This window comes from Nelumbo nucifera, chromosome 2, assembly GCF_055504915.1.
Source record: "Nelumbo nucifera cultivar China Antique chromosome 2, China Antique-T2T, whole genome shotgun sequence".
Classification (NCBI taxonomy): Eukaryota; Viridiplantae; Streptophyta; class Magnoliopsida; order Proteales; family Nelumbonaceae; genus Nelumbo; species Nelumbo nucifera.
Genome location: NC_142650.1, coordinates 67,244,540 through 67,264,488, shown reverse-complemented (window position 1 = coordinate 67,264,488; position 19,949 = coordinate 67,244,540). Strand labels below are relative to the sequence as shown.

Below are 19,949 nucleotides of genomic sequence, written 5' to 3'. Positions count from 1 at the left end.
TAACCTGCATCCTCAATTAGTATATTCTAGCCATACTTTTCAAGGCACCAAGGCAAGGCTAGGCAATAGGGGGCACCTTGTCGCCTAGTCGCCTAGGCAAGCGGCTAGGCGATGGATTTTCTTAAGTAAAACCATATATCCTAGGGTAGTTCCCTAGGTTCCATAATCATCTTTCCTTGATAATTATCCATAATTTTCACAAGAGAAGTATAATTTTCATGTTTAAGTCTAGAAAAATCAACATTTTATGAGAAGAAAAAGAAGAAAGGAAAGAAAATTCAGAAAATATAGGGGCTGAACCCCTACTTTTGTTATAGGAAAAGAAGAAAAGAAAAGGTGGAAGAAGAAAATGTGTTGAATAGACAAAATTTTAAGTTCTTCCCTTGCTTATTGGTTCAGGCTTTGAAACCTGAGGGTTCAATTAAGGATCAAAATTTCGATATGATACGCCCTGTATCAGGCATATTGTATTGTATCTTTGGGGTCCCGATACACCTGTTTATAGGTGTTTTTGGGAACCTATTTTTTTTAAATAATATATATATATATATATATATATATATATATATATATATATATATATTTGTTGAAAGTGTTAAAATAATTGGTTTTATGTTTGTTAGGGTCTGTTTGGATGATTAAAGCCTTTTTTATTTTAATCTATTATTGTACTATCACTTAGTAGGGGCACAAGGGTCATTTCCCTTCTTATTTTTTCGCCCTATATATTATAATGAAGCTGGCGCTGCCAACACTGTTCCATTGCCTCAACACTTCTTCCTTCTCTTCTCTCCTCTTCTCTTCTCTTCTCTTTGCTGTAACCTTTAACAGATTTACTGTCAAGATGGTATCAGAGCGTGGCCATTGAATCTGGGTGATCAAGTGTCTTCTCCAAGCTATTGAATCTGGGCGGAACAAAGGAGTGCATCTGGGTTGTTCGAATCAGACCTGCAATTGGTACCGTCCCGTTTTTTTTTTTCTTTTCTTTTCTTCTCTTCCCTTGGTCATGTACCAAGAGGAAAATGAATGGACCTGAACCACTGAATGTTGGCACACCCTTGTGAGGTTTTTCCTTTGTTTGCTTTGGATCGTGTGATCCTGTACCTGTGAAAGGTTGTTGTAGGTCACGTATGACCTGTTTTCTCTACTTGTTGGCTTGATGCCTTGTGTGTAAGGATCTCCCCTTGTGATTATTGCTTGTAGACCTGTTGAGAAAACTAGTAGGCTGGGACTGCTACTCCGTACAGGTCTGAAAATCAGATCTGTCATCTTGTTTATTTTGGAAATTGGTGCTGGTCTTGTGCTCAGATTAAGTCTAAAAAACTGCAGTGTGGGTGGATTAATCACTTGTTGTGTGTGGATTTTTTTGTTCCGATATAAGGAGGGATCCTAAGTTGAAGTTTTTTGATAAAAAAAATTCTGTGTTGACCATGTCTTCTGAGAATTCTGCTACTTTAGGGATTTTTGGAAATCAAAATGGGGTAAGTGGGGGAATGGATATGAGTTTCCCCATGGCTGTCATTCCCTTTGATGGTCTGAATTACCTTGAATGGTCTAGGGGAATAAAACTCTACATCACTGCTAGGGGAAAAATAGGATACGTCAATGGAAAAGTGAAGGAACCGAAGAGTGGAAGTGCTGAATATGATAGATGGAAACAAGAAAATAGTATGGTGATGTCTTGGCTCTTGGTTTCCATGCTGCCACAGGTGAGAAAAACTTTTATGTGGGCTGAAATTGCTTGTGAAATATGGGAACAAGCAAAGTCCACCTATTCAGAGCAGAGACACTATGCCAAGATATACCAACTGCAAGATGAATTGTCCACTTGTAAGCAGGGAGAAAGGAATCTCTCGGTGTACTATTCGGATTTGACATCGATATGGAAAGAACTTGATAACTATCAGAATGTTAATTGGAAGTGTGATGAGGCTGTAAAGGCATACAAATCACTTGTATCTTAGCAATGGGTATATTTGCCTTCTTCTTGGGGCTGAATCCTTCATATGAGTCCATCAGGGTGCAGGTCTTGGGAAGTAAAGACTTGCCATCAGTTTAGGAGGTTTATGCCTTGGTTCAGTCAGAAGAAAGTAGAAGAAATGTGATGAATTCTATAGAGGGGGAGCTAGTTGCTTTAGCTGTCCGGGGAAGTTCAGATACTAATGTTGGAGGTGGTTCTAAGAAGGGTGACCCTCAGAAGAGAACAGATGATAAGAGTAAGCTTTGGTGCACTCACTACCAAAAGGCAAGACACATCAGAATATCTGTTGGAATATCCATGGAAAATCTAAATGGGCACAAGATTTTGGTAGTAGTCAACAACTGATCAGGGCAAGAAACCAAGTCAACAGAATCAGAAAAGGTATAACTCAGCTAATATGGCATCTCAAGAGACTGGTCCCATGGTAACTCAGGAAAGGCATCCCAGTTCTGACCTTAAGGAAGAGATCATCAACTCTTTCGTGACCATTTGGAGTTATGTGGTAGGACTCTTTGCCAGATGGATACTAGTCCTACTCCTTCTACCTCTTTTGCATCTGCTTCAGGTAACACTGCCACTACCTTCCATGTGTCATCTCGTACCTCTGATTCACCTTAGGTAATTGACTCCGGAGCCTCAAATCACATGATCGGTAAGTCAATTTTATTTCAGGCATACAATCTTCTCTCTGGGAGAGATAAGGTGAGACTAGTTGATGGCTCTTTCTCCACCATAGCCGGCCAAGGAACCATATCTCTCCCACTCGGCCTTACCCTTTCTAACGTACTACATGTTCCTAAATTACCTATGAATCTGCTTTCTATTAGTAGTATTACTCACTCCTTGAACTGTTTAGTTACTTTCTATTCATCTTCATGTGTGTTTCAGGATTTGGCCTCTGAGAAGACGATTGGTAGAGGAAGCATGGTAGATGGCCTCTATGTGTTGGAGAATAAAGTTGGTCTTGTGGCTACAGAGTCTTTAAGTTCGTCCAGTGAGAGTCAAGCCTATTTATGGCATAGTCGTCTTGGTCATCTTTCTTTTGAGTCGTTAAAAGTTATGTTTCCAAAGTTGTTTGAGTCTTTGTCAGTGAGTCAGTTGTAGTGTCAAACACGTCAATTGAGTAAACATTGTAGAAGATCTTTTCCTTTGAGAAATAAAAGATCTGAATTTCCGTTTCATATTGTTTATTCTGATGTTTGGGGCCCTGTTACTCTACCTATTGAGGCTGGATATAAGTACTTCATTACCTTGATTGATGATTACTCTAGATACACCTGGGTTTACCCTATGCGATCTAGAGAGGATGTGCCTAAAATTGTGAAAGACTTTCAACGCATGGTGTTCACTTAGTTCCAAACTGAAATCCATATTTTCCGGTCGGACAATGCAAAGGAATACTTCCATAGTGATCTCACAGAATTCTTTGCTTCGAGTGGATCACTTCAATGAACCTCTTGTGCTAGGACACCTCAACAAAACGGTGTTGCTGAAAGAAAAAACTGTCATCTTCTTGAAATAGCTCGTGGCTTGTTAATCCACATGAATGTTCTGAAGCACTTTTGGATGGATGCTGTTCTGTGTGCTACGTACATCATCAACCGTATGCCCTCTCGGTTACTAGAGTATAAGGCCCCACATCAGCTTTTGTTTCCTACAACTCCGTTGTTCCCCATTCCAATGCATGTTTTTGGGTGTTGTTGCTTTGTTCATAACTTGTCACCTACTCGGGGTAAACTTGATCCTTGTGCTATTCCTTGTGTCTTCCTTGGTTACCCTCTATCTCAAAAGGGGTACCGTTGCTATGATCTCGTCTCTCGTAAGTACTATGTCTCAATAGATGTGGCCTTTGAGAATCAACCTTTCTTCTCGGTTTCTCCTCAGGGGGAGAGTAGGGTTGAGGAGAAACAAGCTTAGACTCAACTACCTCCTTTACCTGACCCTCCTCCATTACACGTCTTTCTTTGTCGCCACAAAAGCCAACAGAGTTCAAGAGCTGTGGAACCTGACACTATGCAACCAACATCATTGGCTTCACCGAAGGTTGATCCTTCCCATTAGCCAGGTACACTTGCTTCTATTGATATGCATGCTCCTCTCAATGCTGATTCCCCTATCATTAATGATCTTGATGTTCCTATTGCTAAGAGAAAGGGTGTTAGATCTTCTACCACTAACCATCCTATCTCTCACTTTGTGTCCTATGATCATATTTCATCTTCATATCGTGCATTCCTCTCCTCTGTTGACAGTATTCCCGTTCCTAAGAATGTGGCAGAAGCTTTATCCAAACTTGAATGGACAGATGCAATGAAGGAAGAGATTGATGCATTACACAAAATAGGCACTTGGGAGTTGGTGGATCTTCTTGAATGGAAGAATTAGTGGGGTGCAAGTGGGTGTTCACAGTGAAAGACAAGGCTGATGGAACTGTTAAAAGGTACAAGGCCAGACTGGTGGCGAAAGGTTTTACACAAGTATATGGAGTGGACTATGCAGAGACTTTTGCCCCAGTAGCCAAGATGAACTCTATCAGAATTCTCCTTTCATTGGTGGAAAATCTTGACTGGGAACTTCACCAATTGGACATCAAAAATGCTTTTTTGAATGGTGACTTAGAAGAGGAAGTGTACATGACCCAACCTCCAGGTTTTTGTGCTAAAGGCAGCGAACAAAAAGTGTGCAAGTTAAAAAAATCTTTATATGGGCTGAAACAATTTCCTCGGGCCTGGTTTAGTAAGTTCCACTCAGCAGTTAAGCAGATGGGGTTCAAACAATGGCAGTCAGATCACACTATTTGTAAAGAAAGGTGAAGGGAAAATTGCAGCTCTATTTGTGTTTGTGGATGACATAGTGATCACAGGAGATTGGGAGGCTGAAATACAAAGACTAAAAAAGTTCTTAACCACTCAATTTGAGGTGAAAGATCTAGGCCCCTTACGCTATTTCCTTGGAATTGAAGTTGCCTGCTCTCACAAGGGCATCTTTATTTCCCAACGGAAATATGTACTAGATCTACTAGAAGATATAGGCAAATTGGGGGTGAGACCAATTGACTCACCAATTGAACCTAACCACCACCTAGGAGACAGTCAGGGAGAGTTCTTGAAAGATGTGAAGAAGTTTTAGAGACTTGTAGGGAGACTCTTGTATTTGTTTATGACCAGGCCTGATATTGCTTATGCAGTGGGTGTCCTTAGTCAGTTCATGCACAATCCTAAGATAACTCACCTTGAAGCTGCATAGAGGATCCTCAGATACCTCAAGAAGTTTCTTGGAGCTGGTTTGCTGTTCCAGAAACATGGACATTTAAAGGTGAAGGTATATACTGATGTTGATTGGGCAGGGGCAGTTGATGACCGAAAGTCTACCAGTGGATATTGTGCCTTTGTAGGAGAAACCTAGTGACATGGAGAAGTAAGAAGCAAAGTGTGGTGGCTAGGTCTAGTGCTGAAGCATAATACAAAGCTATGTCTCATGGAGTTGCTGAAATCATGTGGATAAGAAATCTGTTAGGAGAACTGGGTTTTACAATTAGCAACCCTATGTCACTCTATTGCGACAATAAGGCTGCTATCAACATTGCAGCTAATCCAGTCCTCCATGATAGGACGAAACACATTGAAGTGGACAAGCATTTTATTAGAGAGAAACTTGTAAGTGGAGAAGTGTTTACCCCATATGTCAGCTCAAAAGAACAACTTGCAGACATCTTCACCAAAGGCCTTCATCATGTGTGACATAATGATTTGTGTGACAAGTTGGGCATGATTGACATCTATGCTCCAACTTGAGGGGGAGTGTTGAAAGTGTTAAAATAATCACTTAGTAGGGGCACAAGGGTCATTTCCCTTCTTATTTTTTCGCCCTATATATTATAATGAAGTTGGCGCTGCCAGCATTGTTCCATTGCCTCAACACTTCTTCCTTCTCTTCTCTCCTCTTCTCTTCTCTTCTCTTCTCTTCTCTTCTCTTTGCTGTAACCTTCAATCAGATTTACTGTCAAGAATATTTAAAAATGAAATTGAAAACCAAATAAATAAAAAATTGGGGGAGTATCATTATAAGTACCGATACACAAAGGTCTATCAATACTTTGAACCGTGGGTTCAATACAGCAGTTAGCAATGTTTGTGGTGATTAAAAACCCTAACAAATAAGGAAATAATAAAAAGAAATTATTATATAAACACATAAAATGGATATTCTAGTTTGATAATGTCCATTTTATAATTATAACGTCAAAAAATTAAAAATATAAAAGTATTTTATAATGCAGTACGCAACTGCTTGGCGATTGGGCGAGGCGAGCCTCCAAGGGCGCCTTGTCGCCTACATTGCCTTGACAACTATGATTCAAACTACATCAAAGGCTTTGGGTATGTCTCTATACTATCCCAGACATCCTTGGCAGTCTTCCCCAACATATAATTTCTATTAATGTGTGTCTGTATAGAATTAAGCAACCATGACATGACAGTGTGGTTTTCCTATGTTCAGTGAGGGTAACTAGGGTCCTTGGAATCAGGCTGCACTGAACTCCCAGTGGTATAACTCAGTTTACCTCGTCCACTATTATGGTCCTAAATGTTAAAAGTGCTTGGCTTGATGTGTTCCAGCAGTCTTAAGGCTTTTGGCGTATTGGCCAAGCACTTCAACTTTTAGGACTGTAATATCCACCAATACCAATCTTCATAGACTAAGCCCATTCTAAGTAGTTGGAACCATCCAGTTTCACTGCAGTAATTAATCCCACATTCTGGAGATCTCCAATTCCTCCTGAAACCATCCTAGAATCACTGTTAGACTTCTGATCATTCACGCCAGCCTCCATCCACCAATATCAATCTTCAAAGACTGAGCCTTGGAACCATCCAATTTCACTGTAGTAATTAATCCCACATTCTGGAGATCTCCAATTCCTCCTGAAACCATCCCAGGATCACTGTTAGACTTTGATCATTCACACCAGCCTCCATGCCTTTTTAAACCATTTCAAATACCAAATTCATGAAAGATATGCACCTTTGGGTTGAATCAATCTATATTCTAAGCAACAAGGATTGTCCCAGGGGAAAAAACCATTAACCCGGGAGCCCCGAGAGGGAGAGAGCTTCTTCAATTGATCTCTCCAAAAGCATAGAAAAGTTCCCAACCTCAATCACAAGGCCAAATAGACCTAACCAATTCAAATCTCCAATACAAAAGTGCTCTGAGAACATTGAAACCCTCAGCCCAGGAGGGAAAAACTGAGATCGATCTCTCTAGAGATTCTTAAACCTGATCCAATAGCACTTGATCTTCTTCTATAGGAAGGGGACAGCACCTAAAAACACCAATTTCAAGTCCAAAAGATAATTTTTCTATCAGTCTTTCTTGTTTCTGGTCAAATCTCCAAGTTTCATGCCATGGGAAACAACCACAACTCCAAAAACCTAAAAATCAGGCAGCATAGAGATGATCAATCAAGTCTTCTTCACTCTTCCATGCAGTTGGTTGATCCTAAATTGGCATGGAAATTACTCCAAGGAAGACTGAACTTGGCTCTGGCACCAAGTAGGCTGATCTTACACTCAAAATAGATAAAAAAATAAAGGTGAAAATAAGGAGAAAGAGAGAACTGAAATTAGAGAAGAATAGAAGAGAAGAAGAGAGAAGAAGAGAGAAGAGAAAGATGGCACAAACAGTTTGTGGGGTTCTTAGATCCCCCACTCCCTTTATATTCAAAGAATAAAAGGAGAGAAAATTATTACATTTATGCCCTTAATGAGGCACAGAAAATTAACCAAACAAAAAATAGATAATAGCCCATGGGTGCAACACCACAATCAACCCATAAATAACAAATAAATAATAAAGAATAAGGAAAGCCTGGCCAGTGAACACATAACATCTATTCTTTATACACGTGTCAATAAAATTCTTATCCATAAAAAATATTGGCACATGAATCTTGATTAATTTAAGCTTCTTTATGCTCAGCAAAATAAAATAAAATAAAATAAGTGCTGCCTATGTATCAGAAAAGAAGGAAAAACGGTAGAGCCTCTGTTGATCACAAAATAAAAAAAGGGCAGAACCTCTCTTTTTGTTGAAGTAGAACATCCTTTAGTTGAGAACCTCTCCTCTATCCTTGATCATCTTCATTGTTGAACACATTCAATCCACAAGAAAACTTAACATATAAAAAGATCACCTTTGAAGGAAGAGATATAATCAAAAGAAAGCTCAATACATCCAATCCACAAGAAAATAACCTAGAAAAATCAAAACCCCAGATGATTCTTCAAGCAACCAAAATGTAACTGCAGAAAGATCCATAACAGAAAATAGCAACTATGATAATCTCAGCTCAGTACCTTTGTATTTGTTTGAATAACTTCATCAAGTTGATAACTACCACCAACATCTCCCTCTTTGCTACTTCCCTGATCCCTTGAATTCTCTTCAACATCAATCTCACTCTTCTTGCCTTCTTGGTCCTTAGAAACTGGTCTAGCCCTATGCCTTCTATTCTGATCAGCATAACCCATATATGGACTCTAACTAAAATCTTCATTATTCAATTGGTTTTCTTTATCAGAGGACATTGTCAACAGATTCTTACTAGACCCACTGCAAACATCACCTACCTCATGATACGAATCCTGTTTATCTTCTATTTCCTAACCAAGACTGAAGCTTAACACATAACACCTCTAGGAATTGTTCTGGCATTCAGCTAACCATGATCAGGTCACCTTCCTTGAAAGGTTGAACTCAATAAAACATCAGTGAAGATCAACTTTAGGTTTACAACAATCAGTTTTGATGGAGATTTTGATAGACTTTAGCACAATCTTCAGCTTCTGCAGATGGGTTATTGGGAACAGGTAGTCGAACCAAATTAATTGGTTGTTTTGGCATGGGCCCTAAAACAAACTCAAAGGGAAACCATGTAGTGGCCCTGTTAATTGAGCTATTGAAGGCAAATTCTTCTTGGGGAAGACTTTAGTTCCTATGTGGTGGGATTTTCACCAAGTAAACATCTTTGAAGATTGCATAGGCTTCAATTAATTATTTCCATCTAAATGTTAGTTTGTGGGTGTTAAGCGTTGGAATACTTCAACTTTGTCACCAGAATTGCCAAGAGAACCTTCCATAGTAGCCAATAAATTTGATATCCAGATAGGAAACTATGGTTTTCAACATGCTCTGTAGTTGAAAAATATCTCCGAAGAATAAAGTAGCAACTTAAATAAGCATCAAAGGTAGGGTGATCATGGGCAGGCTGGGTTTTTACAGGGTAGAAACAGCATTTAGAGCTGCTGAAGATGCCTGGGCCCAGCCTGCATCAGGTGCAGGCTTGATGCATGTCTGTACCAGGCAAAACCATTCCATTAGTATCTCCTAGGTACTGCTTTAGCAAACACTTGGATACTTGTGTAGATACTGTGATTTAGCAGATCTGTTAATGCACCATAAAAGACCATTTTCTAACAAGTTATTCTGGAAGAAAATGCTAAATTTACCTTTGGATTCTGTGATATTTTTCCAATACTTCTGCTTGGCTTTTCTATAATTGTTTTTCATGGAAAGTGGGATTTTAAAGGCTCATAATTTAGCAATGGATATGTCACCGAATGGAATGAAATGGTGGAACAGGATTCATGTAGTCAATCCCATATAGTCATATAGTTAGGACAAAGCTTAGTTGAGTTGTGTTGAGTTGAGGATTGTAAGATTCTTAAAATGCATAATTCCACATCTTATTTATTCTGTAAGTTAACTGACCCCATATAGTTGGGACAAAGCTTAGATGTGTTGAGATTTATCTTGTTATTACTGTATACCTTTGTCTTAATTTTTTGCTTAAACTTGGGAATTGAATCCTTTTCTTTCTTTGCTTAACCCAGTTTCTAGATTATCTTGGAAAATCTTCAGACAGCGACTCCCCTTCTTCTGTTGAATTTTTGTCTAGTAGATCAAGGTAGTGGATAATACCTAGATGGGTTTAGAAAGCTCAGTTTATCATTATTTGTTGCCTTAATTATGAATCTTTCTTTTTGTTTTTTTCTTTTTTCATTCCAGCCGAAAGACAATGATATATCTGATTCTTACACTCAGTCACATGTATCCAGATTATGATTTCAGGTATCTTTGTTTCTTGTGATATGGATTAATATTTTATAAGGATCTGGAAAAGGAGGGTAAGGGTAATGTCACTGTCAGCTTGTTGGGCGGCATGGCAACCCACCATTATATCCTCTCTTACCAATGCTGGGAGTGTTGTCAAATGGTTTGACAGACGGTTCGAATCACCGTTGCTCTAGGAGCTGAGAGTTCAAGCCTCTCCATTTCCCAGATTAATAATAATAAAGATTCTTTTATTCATGCTATTGAGTATATATTTTAATGTCACAATTGTAAAGCCATTTTCTATGCTACTGATGCATGTGTTGGTGTGCTGTAATTTACTATTTATTACAATATTGGTCAACACATTTATCGTTTATCAGTGCGGTGCATGCTCATCAATTCTTTCGAGAGGAAAGATGGGACAGTTTCAGGCTGATATTTGACACCTACATGTTTGAAGCAGCAAAGGTATGCTACATCTACGTCATATTTATGATGTGAAGCGAGTTATGTAGCCAAGCTTTATGGATGTGCATTTCATGGTCAATCTCATTCCTAGACATGATTAAAAAGGAAAATATGTGCACTTCAGTTTTCATGCACCATGAGACAATAGAAAGAGTCCAGAGTCCAGACCAACCGAATTTGTTTTCCTTGTCTATTATCTCAGTGACACAGGCAATGCAGGTTAATGGGCATAGATTATATTATCTCATCTAAATGCTGAATTTTGTCAACATATTGCCCTGAATTCCATATGGTACATTACCAAACAAACCATGTAGTTTTTGATAGCTTTTCTTTTGCAGGAATGGATAGAGGTTAATGGGGGCAGCCCCCTATTGGAGAGCTTATACAAAGCTATCGATGAGGTGAAGTCAAAACATAAATGTGTTTGGGCAGTTCTTGTACTTGAGGCAATTTTATAATATCTGATGATGCAGGTCGTAAAGTTAGCAGAATGTGAGATTTACAGTTACAACCCAGACTCTGATGGAGACCCTTTCTTAGAGAGAGGAGCCATGTAAGACGATCTCTTCATATCATTAACCTTTGTATTCTTTGGCTCAAGTTTGATGTCTGTATCCATGTGTTTTGCAGATGGTCATTCAATTTCTTCTTTTATAATAGAAAGCTGAAGCGTGTAGTGAGTTTCCGTTGCTGCTGCTTAAGGTCTGCATTTTTGTCATATCATTTGTCAGTGACACAATTGCAAAAATGATGCCTGGGTTTGATACCCTTTTTTGCTTCACTTTAATTGATGTTTATTGACAGCAAGCTGGCAGCAGAAGGTTTTCTCACAGATGAGTTATGCGATGAGGAAGATGGTGATATATTTGATGACATGGACATCTGATAGATCTTTGCACAGATATGTATATAAACTGATGTCCTTACATCTTGCTGTTGTGTAAATAGTTAAGATACGCTCTGGGTTGACTCTGGTAGGTCACACTTCTCAATCTTACCTCAAGATTGAGATGATACAATTGATGCCATGAACGGGGCATGTATTGTTTTCACGCTGACCCATAGTAGTTGTTTAGGTTTAAGCCCTTTGGGGTGTGCCATATTCTTTTTTTTCGTCTGATATTGTTTGGAGAACCTCGAGGTTGTTTGTTTAGAATATTTCTGCTGAAAGCTGGAATTAACCCACCTAGTATGTGTTTGTTCCAACGTAAAATGAATGCAAAAGTTCTTCTGGTTGAAATGTCTTTTACCTCTTTCACAGAGAACTTTATTTTTTCCTTTCTAATCAGTTTCGATGTAGGGTGTGTTCCACAATACGGTTGGTTTTGTTTTTGAAAACAAAAAACAAATGCCACATCAGCATATTGTTGCTGCTGAGTGCTGATGTTGCATTTCAGCCATGTTGTCGAACACCCCGTAGATGTAAAGGAAAACAAAGTTTTCTTCGTCAACGGGGTAAAAGATGTCACCATCTTGTGAACCTTGTCCCAGCCATGTTGTTGGCTGCATTATACTGCTTTTCTTCTGTTAGTCATATCCATTATTAAATTATGGGAGCTTAAATAATTTTTTATTATTTTTATCTAAGGTAATTATGAGAGTTTTAATAATTTTTATGACTTTTCTTAAAGGTTTAAAATATTGATACACCGAATATAGGGTTTATCATATTGGTATTTGCAGGCATGAACAAGTCGCACAGGTGGAATGGCATGGTGCCATTGAAGACTTATGCTAAAAGTAAAAAAATAATAAAAAAATAAATTTTTATATGTTCAACTATAATATGGATCTGTCAATCATCTAATAAACTTGTTGATCTTTGTGTCCAATAAATCATTGAGCTAATAATAAATAATTTATATCAAAAATGAAATTCTTATTTTTTTTACAAAAAGAAACCAAGTTTAGAAGAATAATTTGATTTTCACGGTAAGATAAAAGTATAAGATTGACTTGTATCAATAATCCTTCAAATTCATTGATTCTACAACACTTTGATATACATTGTAATGAATATATATATATATATATATATATATATATATATTTCAACCCTTCATGTGAATCCTTGTTTCCTTTGGATTCTAAACTTGGAAGGACTTGCAAATCCAACAATTCCGTGCACTGGGCAAGCTTTAAAGAGGCAGATATGTATTGGTTTTCGCTTTTTAGTGCAATTGGCACGGGTGGAGTGGTTCAAAATCTTCCACTCACAAAATATCCAAGAACTCGGATTTCATCCTCACAATAATCCATTCTCACACCATCATTACAGCCCTTGCAATCGTGCATTGGGAATATCCCTTCATAAATAAAAACATACAAGTATGAAGATGTATGTTCCCAATGCCTACATGGGCTGTGAGGACAGATTTTGTAAGAATGAATTCCGAATTCAATATCCAATATTTTGGGTTTTATAGAAACATGCAGTGATGCAGTTGATTTTTTTTCTTTAATTCTATTCAAATTCAAATTAATTGCTATTATCTCATTTCACTCCATTAAGATAAGAAAGCATCTGGGTACTTTCCCTCCTGCTCTCATGCAGGTTTTCCATGTTTTCTCCTCTGTTTAGACTTTAGAGTGTTATTCCTTCTCTTCTATTCTCGTTACTCTTCTATTTCCTTCTTCCATCTCTAGTGTACGTTTTCTCCATTGTTTTTTCTCATGGCTGCTGAAGATATTCTCAGAGATCTTTCGAAAATTGTTGTTGCCTAGTACTGCATCCACCATTTAGATGACCAGTGATGGCACCCTTCCTAGTGAGGAATCACATCGTAGTATGTTCTCCATGTTTACTGACCATCCAATTAAAGTTGTAGGGTTAAAGGAAATGATCTCCAAATCCTGGTGAATTGAATAACAGAGTATTTTGGAGTTTGCAGAAAATATATTTCTTACCGAATTCCTGTCTAGTTATGAATGGGATCAGACTTGGGACAGAGATCCATGGTTGTTTGAAGACGACCTGATGGTCATGCATAAGGAGGATCCAAATAAGAAGCCAGAGGACTATATCCTTACTCGTTCAGATCTCTGGATCTATTTATTGGGACTTCCTTTGGCCTATATTAATGCTAAAGCCGCTAGACATGTTGCTGAAGCAATTGTTAAACCATACAAGCCTAATCCAAGAGATATCAAATGGAGTCAATTTGCAAGGGTCAAGGCGAATTTGGACATCACAGAACCACTTCGACAAATCATTCCTCATTGGTTGTTAAACAATGATGCTATTCATGGAGAAATGTTCCAGACAGCTGAAATGTGTTGTGAAGTCGGTGTGAGGGGCACTTTTGTAAGAAGCAGATCCGAACTCGTTTGGAGAATGAATTCACAGCCTATCGATTGTAGCATCATCTCAACACTGTCATCACGGATTGTACAAATGAAGAAACTATCAGGGGTGAGCCTGCAATCGCCCCCCATGGAGCCATGACCTGCTTAACACTGAACCCCAACCCATTTGACCCACCCACCCATACTCACCCATTTTATTAGTGGGTCAATATGTGTCGAGCAACCCATTAGGGTCAGTGAAAAAGGGTTAGGGTGGGTTGGGTCGAGGTACCCATTAGGGTCAGAATAGGTTGGGTCGAGGGAGTCAAGTGGTGGGTCGACAATTTCGCCAAGCCTCACAATAAAAAATGTGTTTGAAGAGACTCAAACTCAAGTTCATGTAGCGCATTAACATTCTCCTTCCACTTTAAGCCACCAAACCAAATGCAATTTTGTAATTAAAAGTGATATATAAATGTTTTTATAGCTTTTGTGTTCACATGCAATTTAAACAAAAAACAAATATTTATATTTAACAACTCTAACTAAAAATAAAAAAAATAATATTAAAAAGTATTATTTTATAAACTAATAGAATAAATAATCTATCAAATCTACATTTATATAAAATGATGATTTTTAATATCAAAAAATTTATACAAATAGAATATTAATAATATTATAAAAATTTTAATACTTAAAATTTATAAATTCGCACATGATATAAATCTTAATTTTTTTATATATTTTCATAAATTATTAACTAATATTTTAATTTACATTAATAAGTAATAACAAAATATTTATTATTTACAGAAAATAAAAATATTATAAACAAAAGTATTTGAAGAATATAATATTAAATTGAATCTATCAAATGCACCAATCTACATTTATTTCAAAAAATGATTACTATTTCATAAAACTTATAGAAATAAAAATATTAATAATGGAATAATAATTTTAGTAATTAAAAACTATGAATTTGTACATGATATGTATCATAGAAATACTAACAAAATTGATACACTCTAAGTTAAGATTATATTTTTATAAATTTTTAATTCATATTTTAATTTGAGTTGATTCTTTGTTAATTTAAAAAATTAAAATAGTAAAATAAAATAATAATTGATATAATAGTTAAAATATAATAGGTGCCATATATTTAGTGTCTTGGACTCTTGATTGATCCATTATAAATAAAATTATATGATAGTTACGCATCCCAGTATAATAGTTGAGTAATTGTAATATATTTCTTCTTATATATCATTAAGATTTATATTTCCATGTATTTATATACTATTTTGTGATTATTTTGATATTAAATTTAGTGTTATTAATGTATTTATAAAATTTTTATGTATTTCCATAGCATATCCATACGTTTCCATATTTTTTATTTGTATCCATGCATTTCCAAATGTAGTTGTATCCGTGTTATCCGATATAATACCCGATACTCGATACCATTACTTTAATCCTTAGCTTTAGTAATTTGAAAGTCTCTATTCAGGTGGAAGGTTTCTGAGTAAAGGTTGAGCCTTCCTCCTACCATTTTTTGCCATGTTTTTATGGTATGTTTTTTGGTGTTTTCATGCATTTTCTATATATATATATATTTGCATTTTTTATAATTTTTGGTATTTTTCTGCATTTCGTTTTGTAAATTTCTAGTATTTTTGCTATTTTATGTTATTTTCTGGTATTTTTCTGAAACTTTATTGTATTTTCTGCATTGTTTTTTTGTAATTTTCTGGTAATTTTCTACATTTTCTGCAATTTTCTAGATTTTTTGGTATTTCCTGCAATTTTTTGTATTTTCTACAATTTTCTTCTGCATTGTTTGTAATTTTCTGGTATAATAATTTATGCATTTTCTGGTGTTTTCATGCATTTTCTAGTATTTTCTGCATTTTTTTGCAATTTTTTGCAAAAGTTATGTATTTTTTGCACTTTCTGCAATTTGTGGTATTTTTTGCAGTTTTTTCTGTTATTTTTCTATATTTTTTTCTGAATTTCCTTCAACTTTTCTACATAATTTCTGCAGAAGTATTCTGCATTTTTTCTACAAAAGCTTTGCAATTTCTGGTATTTTTTCTATACTTTTGCAAATTTTCTGGTATTTTCGGTATTTTCTGCAATATTTTTTGCAAATTTTCTAGTATTTTTGCAAAAACTTTTGCATTTTCTACAAAGTATTTTGTATTTTTCTACATAATTTTTGCACTTTCAGGCATACAGGTCGACTTGATCCATTTTTGTCATATGGTAGCCTTGGTAGAGGTTATTCTCTCAAAAATATTATTTTCAAGTATATGAGTTGGCCGACTCATTTCTGTCACACAGCGGCCTTGAGAGATGATTATCTCAAAAATGTTATTTTCGGGTGTACAAGTCGACCTGACCTATTTATAACACGTGGTAGTCTTGAGAGAGATTGTTCTCTCAAAAGTTGTTTTTGGATATATAGATTGACTCGACCCGTTTCTGTATTTATAGGTGAGAGTGGATGAGGGTCAATACAAGTGAGTCAAGTGAGTCAATATGGGTGGGTAAGGGTGACCCAGGGCTAGGGTGGATATGACCCTTTAAGAAGCATTGATAATGGGTCATGGTGGGTTGGTATTCGACCCTTACCCAACCCACCCATTTGCCACCCCTACTCGACAGCTACCTTCAAGAAGAAGGTCCTCTTGCCAAAACCAACCAAAGCTATTTTTCTTGTTTTAAACAAAAAGCACAGAGAGAGATTGAACATCTGCTCCAATTTTGTTCTGGTTATAATTTTGTAATTGCTTCAAACGGTAGGTGTAGTGGGCGATAAAAATGATTTTTGCGTAAAAGTAAAATGGAGTTGGATTGGGCACGGTGACTGGTTACTGATTACTCCTAGTGGCTGACCTGAAGTTGTATATATTTATGCTTAGTTACCAATAAAAAGAGAAGATGCATGCATGTGAACAAGGGTAGAACATACTGAAAAACAGATAGCTCAGTTACTCTAAAGATCCAATAAACCATAGAAATACATATGACCATATCTATTTGAGCATGTAAGGTGTTTTCATGGGCAAACTAGTATCTGAGTTAAACTGAACGAGATACAGGAAATAGAAAAACATGGCTTCCATGGACTCCGGAACATGCAAGACGAGCACATGAAGAATTCCATTGTCTACTCGATCATTTGCCCCTATGATATAAAAGGAAGGGTTAGAAACATGTACAGAGAGAGAGAGAGATGAGAAATGAGAATCCAGAATTATGCAAGCTTCACTTACGTATTCTGCATTAGTGTGATATTGTCTCCTTTCAAAAGAATCCTCCCTGAACAAATGAAAGAAATATTTTCACGCATTATCAAAGCAGGAGAAACTCAAACTGAGAAAGGCATACGAAATATTACTTTACCCACCTAATGGCTTTCTGGTCTTTTTCTTAATGTTAACTTCCTCAGCATCATCAAGCACCAAATTCATGTACTCATCAAACCCCTGGGCAATTCCAACAATAGATCCAGAAAGTCAGATTCATTTGTTGATTTGAAAACTATGGAAAAAATACTCTAGATATAACTTTAGCATTGCAAGTGCACAGACAGAAAAGGTAGACAAGGTAGACATGCACTCTGTGTCTGGATTAATGGATCTCTCTGCATAAACAGATGCATGACACCACAAAACTAAAGAAAAGCATAGAATCTATATTTTTGTTATGCATTTTATGTTATATCTATCTGCATATGATAGAATTGTACAGGTAAAAAACAAATGAGGTATATTCAAAATTCAGAAACAAAAGTTTGGAAACAGCCTCTGTAGGGGAGGGGTGGTAAGGTTTCGTACAACTGCCCCTCCCCAGACCCCACATTGGCGGGAGCCTTGTGCACCGGGCTGCCCTTATTCAAAATTCAAAAAAGTGGGTCAACTCTTTAGCTGGGCATTGCAGAAAACATTATACATGTTACATGCAATCAGAGTGCAGATCACAAATGTAATGTATCCCATCCAAATTCCATTTCTTTCATTATGTTTTGTTTTATTTTGATTTGCTACTTTTTCCACCCTGGAACATGTGATTAGCTCATTAGCAGATCCCTCTTTATTAGCTTAAGGGAAAATAAGAAGATCCCAGCACTCTTCTACACCATTCAAAACAAAGACCTTGTAAGTTGTAACCATATATTCTCAAAATGGATATAGCTTTCTTCCTTGAGGAATCTCCCTCTCTTCAACAAAGCAAGCATATCTTTCAAAAGCCACATTAAAGGCTTCTTAAAATCACCTTTGAACAATGATCTTCCCAGTCTGTTTACAATAGAAATCTACCCAATCTTCTAAAGTCTGGGGATCTTGGTTATTACCAGAAATAAATTTACCAACCGCCAAGTGGTAAATTGTCATATACTAAATATAAAATTTCCAGAATTCCAAGGCCAATGTAGAGCTATGAAACGCCAACTATGAGTAGTCAACTGATTAGTCAGTTGAGGAGAGTAGAGATGCTACCTTAACTAGTCAGCTCACACCTGTGATGTGGTCAACTGGAACTAGATCAACCAACAAACAAACTAGTTGATCACTGATTTGTTTCTCTTAGCAACTCAAAATGGTGTTTCTGTGTGCGAATAACATGTTCGACTCAAGTGTATATATAAGCCTCTCTCTATCCCTCCTTCCTTTGGCGACCACGTTGATGAAGATTAAGAAAATGCTACAATGTCCACCCAGTCACAGGAGGCGAAAGTTGCTAGTAATCACCTTGACATATTCACAGTTTCAGGCTCGAACAACATTGTTCGATTGATTTTCCACCACTCCACCATCGAAAAGAACCACAAAGCAGTCTCTCCTACATACGAACCCTCTAACTAATCTCACAGGATTTAGTCCATCGACATTCCATAAGACCCATTAGATAGAACCCATCATCTCTATTTATGTATGAAACATAAATAAAGAAATTACCCACAAATTCACAATCACATCTTCTTTAAGAAGGATTATCGGATTCCTGACATGAGCAAATCCCAGTAAGACCAGTCCCTAGCAATTCGACTATATTCCACCAGATTATAGCCCCAAATCTAGTTTCAACACTAGCGCACTTTTTCCATCTTTGATTTTTTTTCACCAGTAAAAGAAAGGGGGGAAAACACTACTTCAAGGAATACCATAACCATAAATATGAAACAATAAGCATAAACAAATAAAAAGAAGGCATTTAGTCCCCAAAAAGCATAATATACTTGAAACTTACAATTATACGCCCTTCAATCCTCAGATCCTTCTGCTCAAACAGCCAAATCTGAATACGAGATTTCTGCGTCAAAAAATAGTCACCTAAGAACCACAATAAGAGGAAAAAAAAAACCCAAAAGCTGGCACAAACTTCAGCTACACAAATGAAAAACCATATAACGAACAGAAAGGATTATCGTTATAACTCACACTTTGAAGAAACCTGAAAATGAGATTCTGGAGCCACAAACAATCCCAACACAAAAAGGAAAATTAGTAAAAAAACGCAAAATAAACATATAATTGCTATTTTTCATAAAAAAAAAAGTGGACAGAGAGAGAGAATTTCTCTAAACGTACAATAGGTTGAGTCATAATCCTCTGAACCCTGGTTGTCGCCATGGCTGCGAGTTGTGTTGTGTGCCCCAAACAGCGAGTCTGTGAGAGAGGGAAGAATCAGTAGATACGCTTTCGAGTTCGACTCAAAAATACTGGGGCTCGGCGCGCCCTTTTAAAAATAGGGTTACGATCACGCGGAGTAAACTGTCAGAGCCCTACCGTGTTCGAGTAGTACTCAGTGAAGGGGTGAAATGACCCTATAGGTTAAACGTTGATATATTTTATTTTTGTTTTGTTTGAATTTTGAAAAAAATTGATTATTTATGATAAAAATTAAAAAGTAAAATCAATACAAATATAATATAATGGTATAATATTTAATTTAATTTTGTATAAATTTAAATATATATTGACAAAAAAATCAGTTTTGCATAAAAAATTAAGCGATTTAAATATATATTTTGATTTTGCATAAAAAACTAAAAAGAAATACACTTAAATATAAATAG

The 19,949-nt window shown here is 36.6% G+C and overlaps 2 protein-coding genes across 4 annotated transcripts in view; one reads left to right on the top strand and one right to left on the bottom strand.

Annotated features, from left to right (window-relative positions):
• The window catches only part of LOC104601413 (uncharacterized), a 29,742-nt gene extending 17,932 nt beyond the window's left edge, over nt 1-11,810 (top strand). For both annotated transcript variants that reach the window (XM_010264724.3, XM_088899254.1), the window contains exons 5-11: nt 9,877-9,950; nt 10,052-10,114; nt 10,480-10,567; nt 10,909-10,971; nt 11,044-11,123; nt 11,201-11,272; nt 11,375-11,810. In XM_010264724.3, coding sequence (XP_010263026.1) covers nt 9,877-9,950; nt 10,052-10,114; nt 10,480-10,567; nt 10,909-10,971; nt 11,044-11,123; nt 11,201-11,272; nt 11,375-11,456 — 522 coding nt within the window. In that variant the 3' untranslated portion in view covers nt 11,457-11,810. The remainder of the gene's footprint in view (nt 1-9,876; nt 9,951-10,051; nt 10,115-10,479; nt 10,568-10,908; nt 10,972-11,043; nt 11,124-11,200; nt 11,273-11,374) is intronic.
• A 5,025-nt stretch (nt 11,811-16,835) lies between these two features.
• LOC104601412 (uncharacterized) lies at nt 16,836-19,645 on the bottom strand. 2 transcript variants are annotated; one of them, XM_010264721.3, is made up of 6 exons: nt 19,462-19,641; nt 19,312-19,338; nt 19,121-19,183; nt 17,277-17,355; nt 17,143-17,188; nt 16,836-17,054 (listed from the first exon to the last, which is right to left on the bottom strand). In XM_010264721.3, the coding sequence occupies exons 1-6, from the start codon at nt 19,501-19,503 to the stop codon at nt 17,045-17,047; spliced, it is 267 nt and encodes an 88-aa protein (XP_010263023.1). In that variant the 5' UTR covers nt 19,504-19,641; the 3' UTR covers nt 16,836-17,044. The 2 variants fall into 2 exon arrangements, with proteins under 2 accessions (XP_010263023.1, XP_088753234.1); XM_088897108.1 differs by lacking the exon at nt 16,836-17,054 and having other exon boundaries at nt 17,139-17,188; nt 19,462-19,645.
• Between the last annotated feature and the right edge of the window lie 304 nt (nt 19,646-19,949).